This window comes from Plecotus auritus (assembly GCF_963455305.1).
Source record: "Plecotus auritus genome assembly, chromosome: 10".
NCBI lineage: Eukaryota > Metazoa > Chordata > Mammalia > Chiroptera > Vespertilionidae > Plecotus > Plecotus auritus.
In genome coordinates this window covers 61,677,900-61,690,533 of record NC_137785.1, presented here as the reverse complement: position 1 = coordinate 61,690,533, position 12,634 = coordinate 61,677,900, and the positions used below count along the sequence as shown (strand labels likewise).

Here is a 12,634-nt window from a genome sequence, read left to right as displayed (position 1 = left end):
ACCAAGACAGCCTGGCCAGGAGCTGGACACCCTCCATTAGACACCTTCAGGGCCAGGCCACTCAAGCCGTGACCCACAGGTTAACATTTTTTAAATGTACATTTCCTTCATAGCACTTATCGCAGTTTGAAATTACATACTTGTGCAATTATTTGATTAAAGACTGTCTCCCCACTAGACCCTAAGAACACTGACAAGTTCTGTAATTAATTCACAAGGAAAGTCTGTTTGTTCACCTGTATCCCTCGGCTCGGGCACAGGGCTTAACATCTAGGAAGTGCTCAATAAATCTTTCTGAATGAATGAGTCCAAAACAGACGGGGTGGAGAGAGGCTGTGATTTGTTCTCAGCAGGCTAGGAAGGAGGATGAGGGGTTAAAATGCCCAGGGAAGGAAGGGATTCACACCTGGTCCACTTCCAAGGCCAGCATTGGGGTGAGGGGGGCAGGAAAGGCCAGCTGGGTTAGGGGCGGGGGCGATGCCGAGGGGCAGGTATCTCTGGTAGATCCTGCTCAGCCCTGCGCTGTGCGCTGTGCGCTGTGCGCTGTGCGCTGTCCGTGCAGAAGCAGTTCCCACCCTCGTGGCTACTGAGCGCTAGGGATGTGGCTGGTCTGAACGGAGGTGTTGTCCACGGCACCAGCTTTCCAAGGGCTCCATGGACACGGACGTAAAGTGTGCCATCGACCGCCTTTGTATTGGTTACATGTTGGAATGGGATTTTGGGGGTATAATTGGCTGAGTAAAATATTTTATTAGATTTAATGTAATTTCTTCTTTTGTCTTTAACGTGTGGCTGCAGTGAAAGTTAGCTTGTCTGTGTGCGCGCCGTGTCCCAGCACCCTCCAAGGAGAGCCCTTGCAGGCACTGTGCTCTCCATGCAGCGGCTGGGGCTGGGGCTGGGGCTGGGGCTGGGGCTGGGGCTGGGGCTGGCGCTGTGCTGTGGCCAGCTTTGTGCAGGTACTTTACCGCCGAGTTAAACTAAGGGCTGTCTCTTTGGCCTGGTAATTTTGTGTTTTGGATGTCATTCTGAAATATGAAAAATTACTTTATACGAAAGTTATTGCTTGTAGCATTCTTTAATACGAATGAGAAACAGAAAATAATCTGAACACCTAAATAGTAGAAGAATGACAATATTAAGTGTTACACATATACAGTGGAATATTATGCAGCCATCACATGCTCTGTTTACCAAAGAGTTTATTATGATAACACGCAGATGCCGTGCCGGGCTCATCGGTGTAACATGAGGAGCAGTTCCCAGAGAAGGAGGTGCCAGGCTCGCCCCCAACCCCGAGATGGGGAGTGTGCTCTCTTCCTTTATTTCTCTAATCAATCTTGTTTCCTAAGCTTCTGGCCCGAGTGTTGTCAGCAGCTGTGGTTCAACTGTGCCCCTTTAGATTAAATGAGATACTTAAACTTCATGGGGTATTGCCTGGGGTGGAACCCCCCCTCCCCCCAGCAAGCATTAGCTATCACTTTTATGGCTTTTATCCACTGGGGCTGTCAGCCTCATGGATGTAAATGCCCCACCACTTCCAGAGAGGGACCTTCTCCTGCTGCAGAGACATCAGGAAAGCCCCCCCGCCCCCCCGCCCCAGCACTGCATCCTGCCCTGCAGCCCACAGGCAGGCAGGCAGGCTCCTGATGGGGGAGTCACCAAGTCAGGGGCGGGAGGACCAGCAGGAGGTGAGGGGCAGTGCAGAGAATCACTGGTTCATTTAAATGTTATGCTTAAGGGAAATAGCAGAATGAGAAACATGGGCATTTGTGGTCATCAAAAGGGGGAAGATATAAATTATCAAAAATACAGGAAAGCCCTGGCCAGTTTGGCTCAGTGGTTGGAGTGTCGGCCGGCCCACGGACCAAAGGGTCTCGGTTTTGATTTCTAGTCAAGAGCATGTAACTTGGCTGCAGGCTTGATCCCGGAGCCTGGTGGGGGTACGTGAGCTGGTGGGGGTACGTGAGGCAGGCATCCCATCACTGTATCTCTCTCACATTGATGTTTCCCTCTCTCTCTCTCTCTCTCTCCCTCTCTCTCTCTCTGCCACCCTTCTCCCTTCCCTCCACACTCACTAAAAAAATCAATAGAAAAAATATCCTTGGGTGGGGATTAAAAAAATACAGGAGAGAATTATAAGGCATTTGAAATAAAGCTTTTCATCTTTAAGATATCTGTATCAACCTCAGAATAAGTGCATCTTTCATGAGCTCTTTGGAAACGCGTCCCTGCTCTCTTTGTCTTTTTTCTTTATAAGGCACCTTTTCCTTAACTCCCTTTGGGAGATCTTATAAATGAGGATTTGCACCCTAAGGGATTACTCTGGTTAGAAAAGTGTTTTATTAAAAAATATATGTTTGCCACAGAATGCTGAGGAATATAATTAGCTGGTCCCTTCTGTTTTATTTTCAAGGGCTGTATGGCCCAGTTCTAATTAAACATATTCTCAGGGCGGTGGAAAGGTGAAGGTGCCTCAGAAATGGGCCCTGAGGTGGAAGCACGGAAGGTTTGGGGGACACAGACCAAGCGCAGAACCTCTCGCCTCATTTCCGAAAGGCACAGCCCCCCTGACGGACAGGCGGGTGGGGACCTGCCCTGCGTCGGGCTCCAAGGTGACGACTCAGACAGTCACAGCGTTGGTGCACTTTAGCACCCAGCCACCGCCTGTTAAAGGGCACGTGTTTGAGTACAAGTTGTATCCTGGGAGAAGTATCATTTGCTCTCTGAAGTGGGATATGAGGGTCAATGTCACCGAGTGCTCTTCTGCGTTTAGATCGCATGAGAGTCTCGGGTGAGTCTGAAAGAGGTGAGGGAGGCCCACTGTGCCTGCGCTGCTCCTCCCAGGCCCCGCCCTTCCCCTGGGACCTCAGCCAGCCCAGCGGGGGGCAGCAGCCACCACCCAGGCCTGCAGGGAGTGAAACACACACCCTGGTCCCTGCAAGCACCTCAGGCTGTCTCCCTATAGAAAATCCCAGAAAGCTTTTATCTGAGCCCATTAACTCTGTTTTACATCTGAGCGTAACTTCAGCAAAGCTCCGAGGCTGAGGCTCTAAGAAGACTGAGAGGAAGTCTCCACTGGCCGAGGCTTCTGGGGCCATTTGTTGTAAGGACAGCAGTGCAAAGGTCAATTAGGGATGGACTGAACCCCTTTTCAAAAAAATCAGGGGCATGTGCATCGCATCATAAGTGATTATCATCAAATGGTTAGCAAGCCTTATCATTCAGAAAAGTACATTTTAGAGATATTTTCCTGTCAGGAATGCTAGAGACACTGATGCCAATTCAGGTCCCTGTGAGTATATGTATACTATGTATGTAGACTATGAGATACAAATATCTCAATGCACACACATCACTGTACACAGGGTGGGGCAAACGTAGGGTTACAGCTGTGAATACACAATTTATTCTTGTACTATTATTTATTAGTTATTGTATTATTATTTTCTTCTTCTTTTGTTAATCCTCACGAGAGGATATGTTTTTCATTGATTTTTTTTTTTTAGAGAGAGTGAAAGGGAGGGGGAGAGACAAAGAGAGAGAAACATGGATGTGAGAGAGACACACTGGTTGCCTCCCGTACCCACCCCGACTGGGGCAGGGATCAAGCCTGCAACTGAGGTATGTGCCCCTAACTGGAATCAAACCCCCAAACCTCAGTCCGTGGGCTGATGCTCTAACCACTGAGCAACAGGCTAGGCCTATTGTATTGCTTTCCATGCGAACAACTGTAAACCCACTTTTGCCCCACCCTGTATTTGCATAGATGCACATTAGAAAATATTAATCTAGATTGCATATGTGCACATGTGCCTGTGTGTGTACATGTGTGTATATGCATGTGTGCGTGTGTGTGTGTGTGTGTGTGTGTGTGTGTGTGTGTTGGTTTGGGTCCCATTAGAGAATTCAGGATTTGGATGGAATTCACCCCGATAGCTGAACAATTATGGAAGAGTAGCATCCTCAGAGCAAAATGACCTTTTCATCAAGTTACAAACATTAAAGGTTAAAGAAAATTTGAAAGGAAGTTAATACTTTTAAAACATTGGGAAAATGGCCATCTTTTCAAAGACCCAACCAAAACGTGAGGGAAGTGTGGACGGAGGGGTGCAGGTGGCGCCTGTGGGGAGGGAGGCAGCACCTGCAGCGCAGCCCGGGCGGCCCCACCTCCTCGGGAGCCAGACAGGCAGGCCTGCGATCCGCCAGGCTCCGCACTAGCACAGGAGCCCTTAGCGGGCCGGCTCCTAATTGCAATTTTGAAGTCACATTTCTTCCTCTTGCAAGTAACGATGGCAAAGAGGGCAAATCAATGAGAGTGTCAGATTTCCGGGCTTCTATTTTCCATCTGACCTGGATGGTGCAAATTCCCGTCTCTACTAACAGGAGAAATAGAAATATCAGGGAGCTTCTTCACTGCACCCCTTCCTTTAATTAGCTCCCAGGAAGGCCTAGAGGAATATGCCTTTGGCCCTGCAAATGCCCACTCTTCCCTGGAAGTCAGGAGGCCTGTGCCCTGCCCTGCCCTGCCTTTAGCAACTCACCTCTTTCCTTTTGCGGGCCTCCAAGCACCTGCCTGCACCCCCAGGTGCCTCCGCCCACATCCCATGGATAAGCCTTTGTCTTCAGGAGTCTGACCCTGTGGCTGGAGGAGAGGACACCCCATATTAGACAGCTACTGTGTACCAAGCTTTTCCCCAAACACCAACAGCCACCATCTCAGGTGAGCCCCACTGGCACCTGGGAAGTGGGCTCTGCAGTGACCTGCCTGAGAACGCCCAGCTGCTAACACATCCCTCGCTCAGACCCTGGGCTCCCTGAGAGCTCCAGCACGAAGCACGAAGAAGTGAAGGTTTCGATCTCTGATGGGGATAGAGTTTTTCTCCCGGAGTCCCTCCTGTGTTTAAGACCCATTTCAGACATGGGGTGAGGCTCAAAGGGGGGAAACCTTAGTGAGTTATGGGCCACCGGCTGGGCCCTGCATCTCATGGGCAGAGCTCGCACTCACCTGCCGTGTGCCCACGCGCAAGTCCACAGCAGACCGCCAGACCCACTGTGTGCTCGGCCCTGCTGTGCGACCTGCCGGGGGCTCTTCTCTGACAGGAAGGGACTGGTGGCAGGCACTGCCTCGGACGGGTGGAGGCTGGGCCGCCTGCTCTCTGCTTTGTCACCTTTACTGTCTTCCCGTCCTGACTGTGGACGTGGCCCAGATGGGACCGTCCTCAGGAGAGAGCGCTTTCGTTTCCAGACCTCGGAGGTGGCAGTGACTCCTTGAGAAAGTTGATGGTTGGAGGATGCTCTGGCCCATTTTCAACTCTCATTTTTCCTAGCCAACAGGTGAGGCCTGAGGAGGAGGAGGAGGGTGTGTGGGCTGCCTCCCTGCCGTGCAGGGCTCCCTTCAAGGGCTCTCCCTGCTGCCAGCTGCGGGCCTTCTCCCTGGAGGAGCCCTGTCCCCAGGCACTCACACAGGCCAGACTGAGGAGGCTCTGAACAGCAGGGTTCCATGTACCTGGCCTGACCCGTCACCATCTCATTTCCAGCTGCGTCCCCAGCAAGACCAGACCAGAGCTCCTTCACTTCAGCCAAAACGTTCTGGAAAACCTGAAATGATACAGAAGCCTTCTTATGAATCAGTTCCCCTATGGACAACGTATGTGAAAGTACTGATATCTGTAAGGTGATCAAATGTCAAAATTCATGTCAAGTTTGTATTCATCTCCCACCATTTTTTTCTGTGAGTATTTCCAGCCTGGGGCCAAGCTCTGGGAGTCCCCCTCCCCCCAGGTTCCTCCTGCAGGGGCCGACTGAGAGGTGCCTGAGGGCCCCCTGGGCTGGAACTCAGACCTGCCTGCAGCCTGGCCACCCCCTGCAGACCCTCCCGGCTGGGAGGAGGGGTGGGGCTCAAGCACGCCCACTGACTCCCTGTGAAACAGAGAAAGAACAAGTGCTCACCGCCTGGAGCAGAGAAAGACAACTGCCCTTCTAAAAACTGTTCCTGCAAATGAGCCTGCAGGGCCAGGGGCCCAGGCACCCGACAGCAGGTGGTGGTGAGGGGGTTACACACCCGTGTAAATTCCTGTGGGTCAGCAGACAAGAGGTAGCCATTGGTCCAACCCCCTGAGTCCTGAGTGCAGGCAGGAGCAAGGCCAGGAGGCCAGCTCACCTGGAGCCCGGGTCCCCCTCTCCGGGGAAGACAGCACCTCCCGAGTCTGTGGCTTCTGTGTGACCCGCACTCATTTCCACACCTTTCCTGGCTGGGCTTCTGTGGTCTGAGGCGTGCCAGGCACACGTCCCTCCTTGCACACCTTTGCACACTCCTGCGGGAGGTCTGGGCACTTTCTCCAGGTGTTTTCCGGGGGAGGAGTCCTGCTCGCTGAGGCCCCGTGTCACTCCTGCCCAGGCTCTTCCAGGGGCCAAAGCCTCACCCAGCTCTGCAGCTCCAGGCCGGGCGCAGACCCTGGGGCGCCCCAATCTGCTCCCAGCTCCCAGCACCTTGGTTGGTGGCCTGCCTGGGTGCAGAGTCCTAGGATCGGGGCAGGTTGAGCTGGCCTGCTCCAGAATTTCAGTATTGCTGGGCTTCGGGGAGGGCGGACATGGTCTAGGGTTAAGTCAAAGAGGAGCCCAGGGAGGGGAGTTAGAGATGGAGCTCTCTGTAAACCCTCCCTTGGTGTCTCCTCCTGCCTCTGCCATCCACTCACACTTCCAGGTGCAGGACACACTGGCAGACTGCAGCACCAGGCCCACAGGGCCCTGCCCCACCTCCCCTGGTGGGGAGGGGGGAGGAGCGGCGGCCCCGAGGTCCCGCCTCTAGAGGGCGCTGAAGGAGGTGGGACCGCCAGCTCCAGCGCGGGCCCAGGGGAGCCCCAGGGACTCCACCCCTACCAGGCGGACTAATTTTAATATTTCATTGGCCGCTGCTGGTCTGGTCAATTTATCATGCAAATGCGGGTGCCCTCGCGCCAGAGAGGAGCCGGCGCCCTCGCGGAGAGCGGCGCCCGATTGGTGGCCGAGACACCGGCATTTGTAATATTTTTCTTTGGGCATTAGAGTCATTTAGCAATGCCACCACTGCAACTCCAGGCACTGCATCACCAGCCACTTAAAGGGTTTATTGACAGCTTTGAGACTTCTTAACACGTTCTTCTATTTTAAACCAAGTGTCCACCTTGGCTTCTGACCCCTCCCCCCACCTAAAAAGAGGCAGCAACTAAAACTCCTCTTTCTCTCAGGGTCCAGCTGAGTACTTGGTGGACCCGAAATGAAAACCCTTTGTAAATCCGTGTGGGGGTCGAAGAGGGGCTGATAGAAAACACCAGAAACCAGAGAGAGGGGAGGAGGAGGAAGGGAGAAAAGAAGTGGTAGAAAGACGAGGGCAGAAGGAAGATTGGGAGCTGTGCTGAGGAGGAAACCTGGGGATTATCTAAGCCCCGAGATCGATGCTGTCTGCATCCAGGAATGTGACCCCTGATCGCCACGTCCCCAAGAACTCCGCTCTCCCAGCCTGGAAGCACAGGTGACAGAACCAGAGTGGGGAGAACTGGTTCTCAGCCCTGTCCCTCTCGCACCCACCCACCGAGAGCCTGCGCTCCTTGCTTCTGGGGAGGGAGGGACCACACCAGATGCCGCCCTGCAGAGTGACTGGGCAGGGCACAGAGGCGACGCTCCCCTGTCCCGTGACCCCTGGCTACTTCCTGTGCCCACCTCTGCGCAGAGCTGGCTGTCCCAGCGGCGGTAGAGAAGCGCGCTCAGCCTGGCATCGGGCTGCCCCCCACACCAGCTCAGTACCGGCTGGCCCTGGCGGCTCTTGTCCTGCCCAGGAAGGACTGGCACCTCTGCTCCCAGTGCTGCCAGCCGGGCGAGCCCCGCCAGCTGCAGCTGTCTCGGGGAGTCTGGAGTTTGGAGTGTTTTTTTTAAAGCTCTGCCCGTGGTTTCCAAAAATCCATCTCACTCAGAGTCAAGAAACACGCACCTGTCTGCTGCAGTGGCTCAGGAAATAACCCGAAGCTCAAGTGGGCGCCTGGGACTTGACAAGCCCCGTGCCTAACCGCGCACTCCAAGGTGGACCCGAGGCACCGTGCTCCGCAGAGGGGACACAGACTCCATTCTCTTTTTGTGACCTTCCGTTTCCTTCAGTGTTTTTGGAAGTTTGGTAAATGATTGAGTTTGAAAGACAATTATTGAAGAAAGAGGAGTGGAGACTAAACTGGGCTCCCCAAATCTGAAGGTGTGGGCATGAGAGCACAGGAAATCGTGGGGGAGGGGCGGGAAACTGGCAACCGGCCTGGGAGGTGGGTGCAGAGGCAGAGGAGTTCCCCTGGAATCCCCGAGGTCCGTCCCTCCCCCCTCCCCCCTCCTCCTCCCTCCCCCCTCCTCCTCCCTCCCCCCTCCTCCTCCCTCCCTCCCCTCCCTCCCTTCCTGATAGGTGTATTGTTTTTCTTTTAAGAGGTTAATAACTGCTTGGAAATTCTGCGTCAGAAAAAAATGAGGCATGGAGGAGGGGACCTGTGGCCCCGGCTTCTAAGGGACCTTGACCTGGTCAGCTTCCACCCAGAGTTCTGTTCAGTCATACCCGGCTCAGCTCGGCAGGCCCAGCGGATTGCCTTTTTTTCTTTTCTTTTCTTTTCTCCAGTGGTTCTGATGGAGATGGCCGTGTGCAGTGAGCTTGTTGGCAAAGTTGGATCACCCTCTGTGCCCTGAAGGACAGGAAACTGACAAAGGAGGACACTGCTGGAGGGGAGGAGAAGGGTTGGAAGCCTATGTGCCCCGTGTTGGGGGAGTGGGGAGGCACTTTCACCCCCAATAGCAATTCTTTTATTTGTCATTTCTTTACTTATCTCCCAACAGCAATTCTTGACCTAGGGCCCAGAGTAGTCCCTGCCACCCTAGGAAGATTGCCCTGCCCCCAGCTCACGTCCGGCACCCCACATGCAGCTCCCCAGGCCCTACAGAAGGGGCATTCTGTGTGGTTCGATTTTCTAAGGTTTATTTCACCTCAAGCTGGAAAAGTTCTTGGGAGAATTTACAGACAGAATATCTGGCTCTTTGAAACAAAGGTACCAGTAAAAGAGAAACAAACCTCCCTGCTGTGTGAATGCATTTTTAACAACCATCTTATTGTCTGGCAAGGGCTTGGCCCCGGGGTCCAAACCCTAAGTGCCTGGGTAGGGGCGGGCAGAGGTCCAGGGCCCAGCTCCTGGTTGAGGTGTACCCCAGACAGCAGTCAGCTCCCCAGAGCCAGGCGCTTCCTTCTCCCCAGCCCAGACCTTGGTGTGAGGGGGAGTGTGGAAGGGGCAGACCCCAAGGCCAGCATTCCGGGTGGGTGCAGGCAGGAGAGCACTTGGCCTACAGACTGTGCTCCCCAAAGGCCCACCTTGAAATGGGTGCAGGCTCCCCAAGAGGACTACTCAGCATGCCCTGCCCTTCAAGGTGGCCTGTGCTTCCCTCAGGGCACAGAGAACCTTCTCCAAGGTGTGGACTTAGACCCCTAGATTCCCAGACTCTGTCCAGCCTGGCTACTTGCCCTCGGTCCTAGAGCCGCAGCGCCCGGCACGCTTCTCTCCTGCTCTTTCCCTGGTGCCACCCCAAGTCAGTACGCAGTTCTCTGGGTCAGGGGGCTGTCACCTACTGCCCTCAGCCCCACCTTGAACCCAACCTGGCCTGCCTCCAGCGGGTGGCCTGGCTGCTCCTCTGGGCAGATTCTGGACTCCCCACCCTGCACTTCACACCAGCAGAGCGAGCCTGCCTGCCTGCCTTGGGCTCCCCACCCCTTTTCTGGGTGGGGCTTGGGTTAGCAGAGGGCAGGCACTGCCCTGTCAGCCAGGGCATTGGGCAGCGCCTGGCTCCTAGAGGTCAGCATGCTGGCGTGGGGTGAGCCCCTGGCAGGAGGAAGTGGCATTTGGAACATTTGTGCTGGATGGCGCTCAGTGCCCGGCCACGGAGGAGGGGGCTCGAGGTGCAGTCTTGGGGCTCAGGAGTTACCTTCTGGCCCTGGGCATTTTCTGGGCTCTAAACATTACCACCCAGACGGGGGAGGGGAGCGACCTGGTCGCAGTGCCAGCCTCTAGAGGCGTTTGCCACGGGCAGTTCCTTGTCCCTCGCTGCCCCTCAGCCCCGTCCCCCCTTTATTCCCTTGATTCTGGGGTTAGAAATCATTCCCGGGAACATCTCACGGGCCTGGGGTGCTCTGTGCTGGACTCCGCGCTTAGCAGTGAGCAGGTGCACAGGCCCCGCAGCTGCTGGCCTTCCTCAGGTGCGGCCCTTCCCAGCCGGGCGAGCGGGTCTCTAAGGCATCTCCTGGGGAGCGGGCCCTCCGGAGTAAGGGGTGTGGTGCGCACAGCCCGCCCTTGGGAAGCGGGAAGAAGCCCAGTAGCGCTGCAGTGGGCTCTCCAACCTCCTTGGGCATGTTCCTGAAAGCCCTTCCCGTACCCCTTCCGACGCCCCAGTCCCGGAACCAGGAGAGGCCGGGTATTAACCCGCTGGCGTAGCTGCGTCACCTCCCAGGGGCAGAACTCACCGGCCCCCAGGACTAAATATCTACAGTAGGAGTAACGTCAGGTGAGGTGCCCGGTACAGCGCCTCCGAGGTCCTGCATGCGGCTTCCCCATGTCCTTAGGAGGAGGACTGGAAAGGCCCCTTGGCCTGGCCACACTGTCCTGGACGGATGGGAAGATGTTTGTCCTGGGGACAGAGCAGGGGAGGAGGGCTGGGGAGGTGCCGCAATAGGGAGAGGCAGGTACTGCAGCCACAGCGGGCCGCACTCCCGGAAATGGCGCTGGGAACACTGATACCTGCCCTGCCCGCTCTCCCTGGAACAACCTGCGAATTACAAAGGTCCTGCCATCTCCAAATGGAGCCTAGGATTCTCACCGGCATCGCCTCCCCCTCTCCTCCCCCTACTCCTCATCAGCAGCCTGGCGTGGCCTGGCCAAGTTTTAGCTGGAGACTCTGGCTGAGACCTGCCTGGTGACTTGCACAGTCCCGGGCTTGGTCTGCGTCCCGGCTGCCGGGAGTTGGAGCCCCTGCATTCAGGGAGCCTCAGGGTCATACTGTGCTTGGTGTGGGTTCGGGGCGCTTCCTGCCTGCCTTCTCTCCTGGCCACACCCAGCCCACGGAGAGGACCGAGAACGTGGAGAGGCGCGAGCAGGGCCACAATGGCATGGTCCCCTCACCTGCCCCATCCCTAGAATGGTTTGCAAAACTAATCACGTTTGGGGGTCCCGATAGGAAAGGGGGTGCTGCGGCTAAAAGGGCACCAAAGAGATGTGGGTTCCAGGCTGTTCCAAGCGGGCGGGCAAGGCAGCGCGGTGAGCTGTGCACGCAGCAGAGCCCGCGTTGTGCGTGACGGGCTGCCGCTGCGATGTGCGGCTCATGGACACTGATGGATGCACACACGTTGGACAGACAGATGTTAGGGCGGACTAAGCGGGAGGCGAGGCCGGGATCCCGCCCTGGCTGCGGGCGGCACCCAGCCCTGAGCTCAGGCCGCTGCGGCAGCGGGAGGGGGCGGAAGGAACCGGGTTTGGAGAGCAGCTCGGGAGGAAAGGAGGAGGTGGCAGCACGAAGCTGGGCGAAACTCTACCTTCCGTGCGAGCCGCCCGGCGCGCCGAAGTGGGCGCTCCCCGGAATGGGGTGAGCGGGCGGGGGCAGCTGACCGGGACGGGGCTTGCCCTCCGCCGGGGGAGAGGCGCCCAGGGCGCGACCAGACCCGGGAGGCCGCGGGCAGCGTCTGCCAACTCACCGTTTCCACGTTCGAAAGAAGCGTTTCATGCCCCACGGCCGCGTCTCCCGCCTGGAGGGTCAGGGCTCCGGCCTCTGCAGGTGCCCACCGCTCGCCGGGGCAGCCCCAGCTCCCAGCCCGTCCCGCAGGGCCAGCTCCGGGCTGCCGCCTGCCGCCTGCTCCCCGCCACCGGCCGGCCGCGCGCCCCGCACGCCGAGCGCTCCTGCGCGCCAGGGCAGAGGCAGCTTTGTGGCCGGAGCACCGGGCACCTCCGCGCGGGGAGGGTCTGGGCTGAGCCAGCGGCCCGGGTGCTCTGACCGTCCGGGTGGGATCGCTCGGCCTCCGGGTCTAAAGGGAAGAAAGCAGCGGTGAACTTTGAAAACTAACTTGAGGAAACAGCCACAAAGGGGAAATGAGGAGGAAAGGGGGCAGAAGAAGAGGGGAGGAGGACGAAAATAGAAACGTACGGGGGAGTGGGAAAGGAAGAAGGAAGGAAGCGGCCAGGCTCCCAGCCGGGCACTCGGCGGCCAGTCCCAGGGCGCGGGCGCGGGCCCTCCCGCACTGCCAGGCACGGGCCCAGGGGAGTCCCGCAGCACCAGCCCGCGCTCCCGGGAGCAGCAGCATCCACGGGACCTGGGTGCGGCCGATCCCGCGCCTGGCCAACGCCGCCCGGCAGAGCCCTGAGCTGGCCCCGCCGCGGCCGCCCCATTCCCGGCCCGCGAGCTGCCCAGGGAGACGCAATCGAGCCCGCAGCGCATCGATGCACCGCTCGGGCTCAGGCTCCCACTCTGCAGCCTCCGCCGCCCGGGCATCGGGCATCGTCCCGGCGAGCCGTGGCCCACCCGCACCTTGGCGGCCGCCCGTAAGTGAGCCCGTGCCGCCCCGCCGCCACCGCAGCTTTGCCAGCTCTTCCATGGGGGC

General features: G+C 57.3%; 1 protein-coding gene and 1 long non-coding RNA gene across 2 annotated transcripts in view; one reads left to right on the top strand and one right to left on the bottom strand.

The window, feature by feature from the left end:
- Window positions 1–1,061: 1,061 nt before the first annotated feature.
- LOC308235484 lies at window positions 1,062–11,854 on the bottom strand. The gene is made up of 9 exons (XR_013959184.1): window positions 11,735–11,854; window positions 10,511–10,674; window positions 8,567–8,705; window positions 6,161–6,595; window positions 5,950–6,073; window positions 5,463–5,598; window positions 5,006–5,341; window positions 4,542–4,642; window positions 1,062–1,393 (listed from the first exon to the last, which is right to left on the bottom strand). It is a non-coding gene; the product is annotated as an uncharacterized lncRNA (long non-coding RNA).
- Window positions 11,855–12,125: 271 nt separating this feature from the next.
- The window catches only part of TSHZ3 (teashirt zinc finger homeobox 3), a gene marked incomplete at its 5' end in the record, with an annotated part of 60,756 nt that continues 60,247 nt past the window's right edge, over window positions 12,126–12,634 (top strand). The window contains one exon of the mRNA XM_080644359.1: window positions 12,126–12,575. Coding sequence (XP_080500485.1) covers window positions 12,126–12,575 — 450 coding nt within the window. The remainder of the gene's footprint in view (window positions 12,576–12,634) is intronic.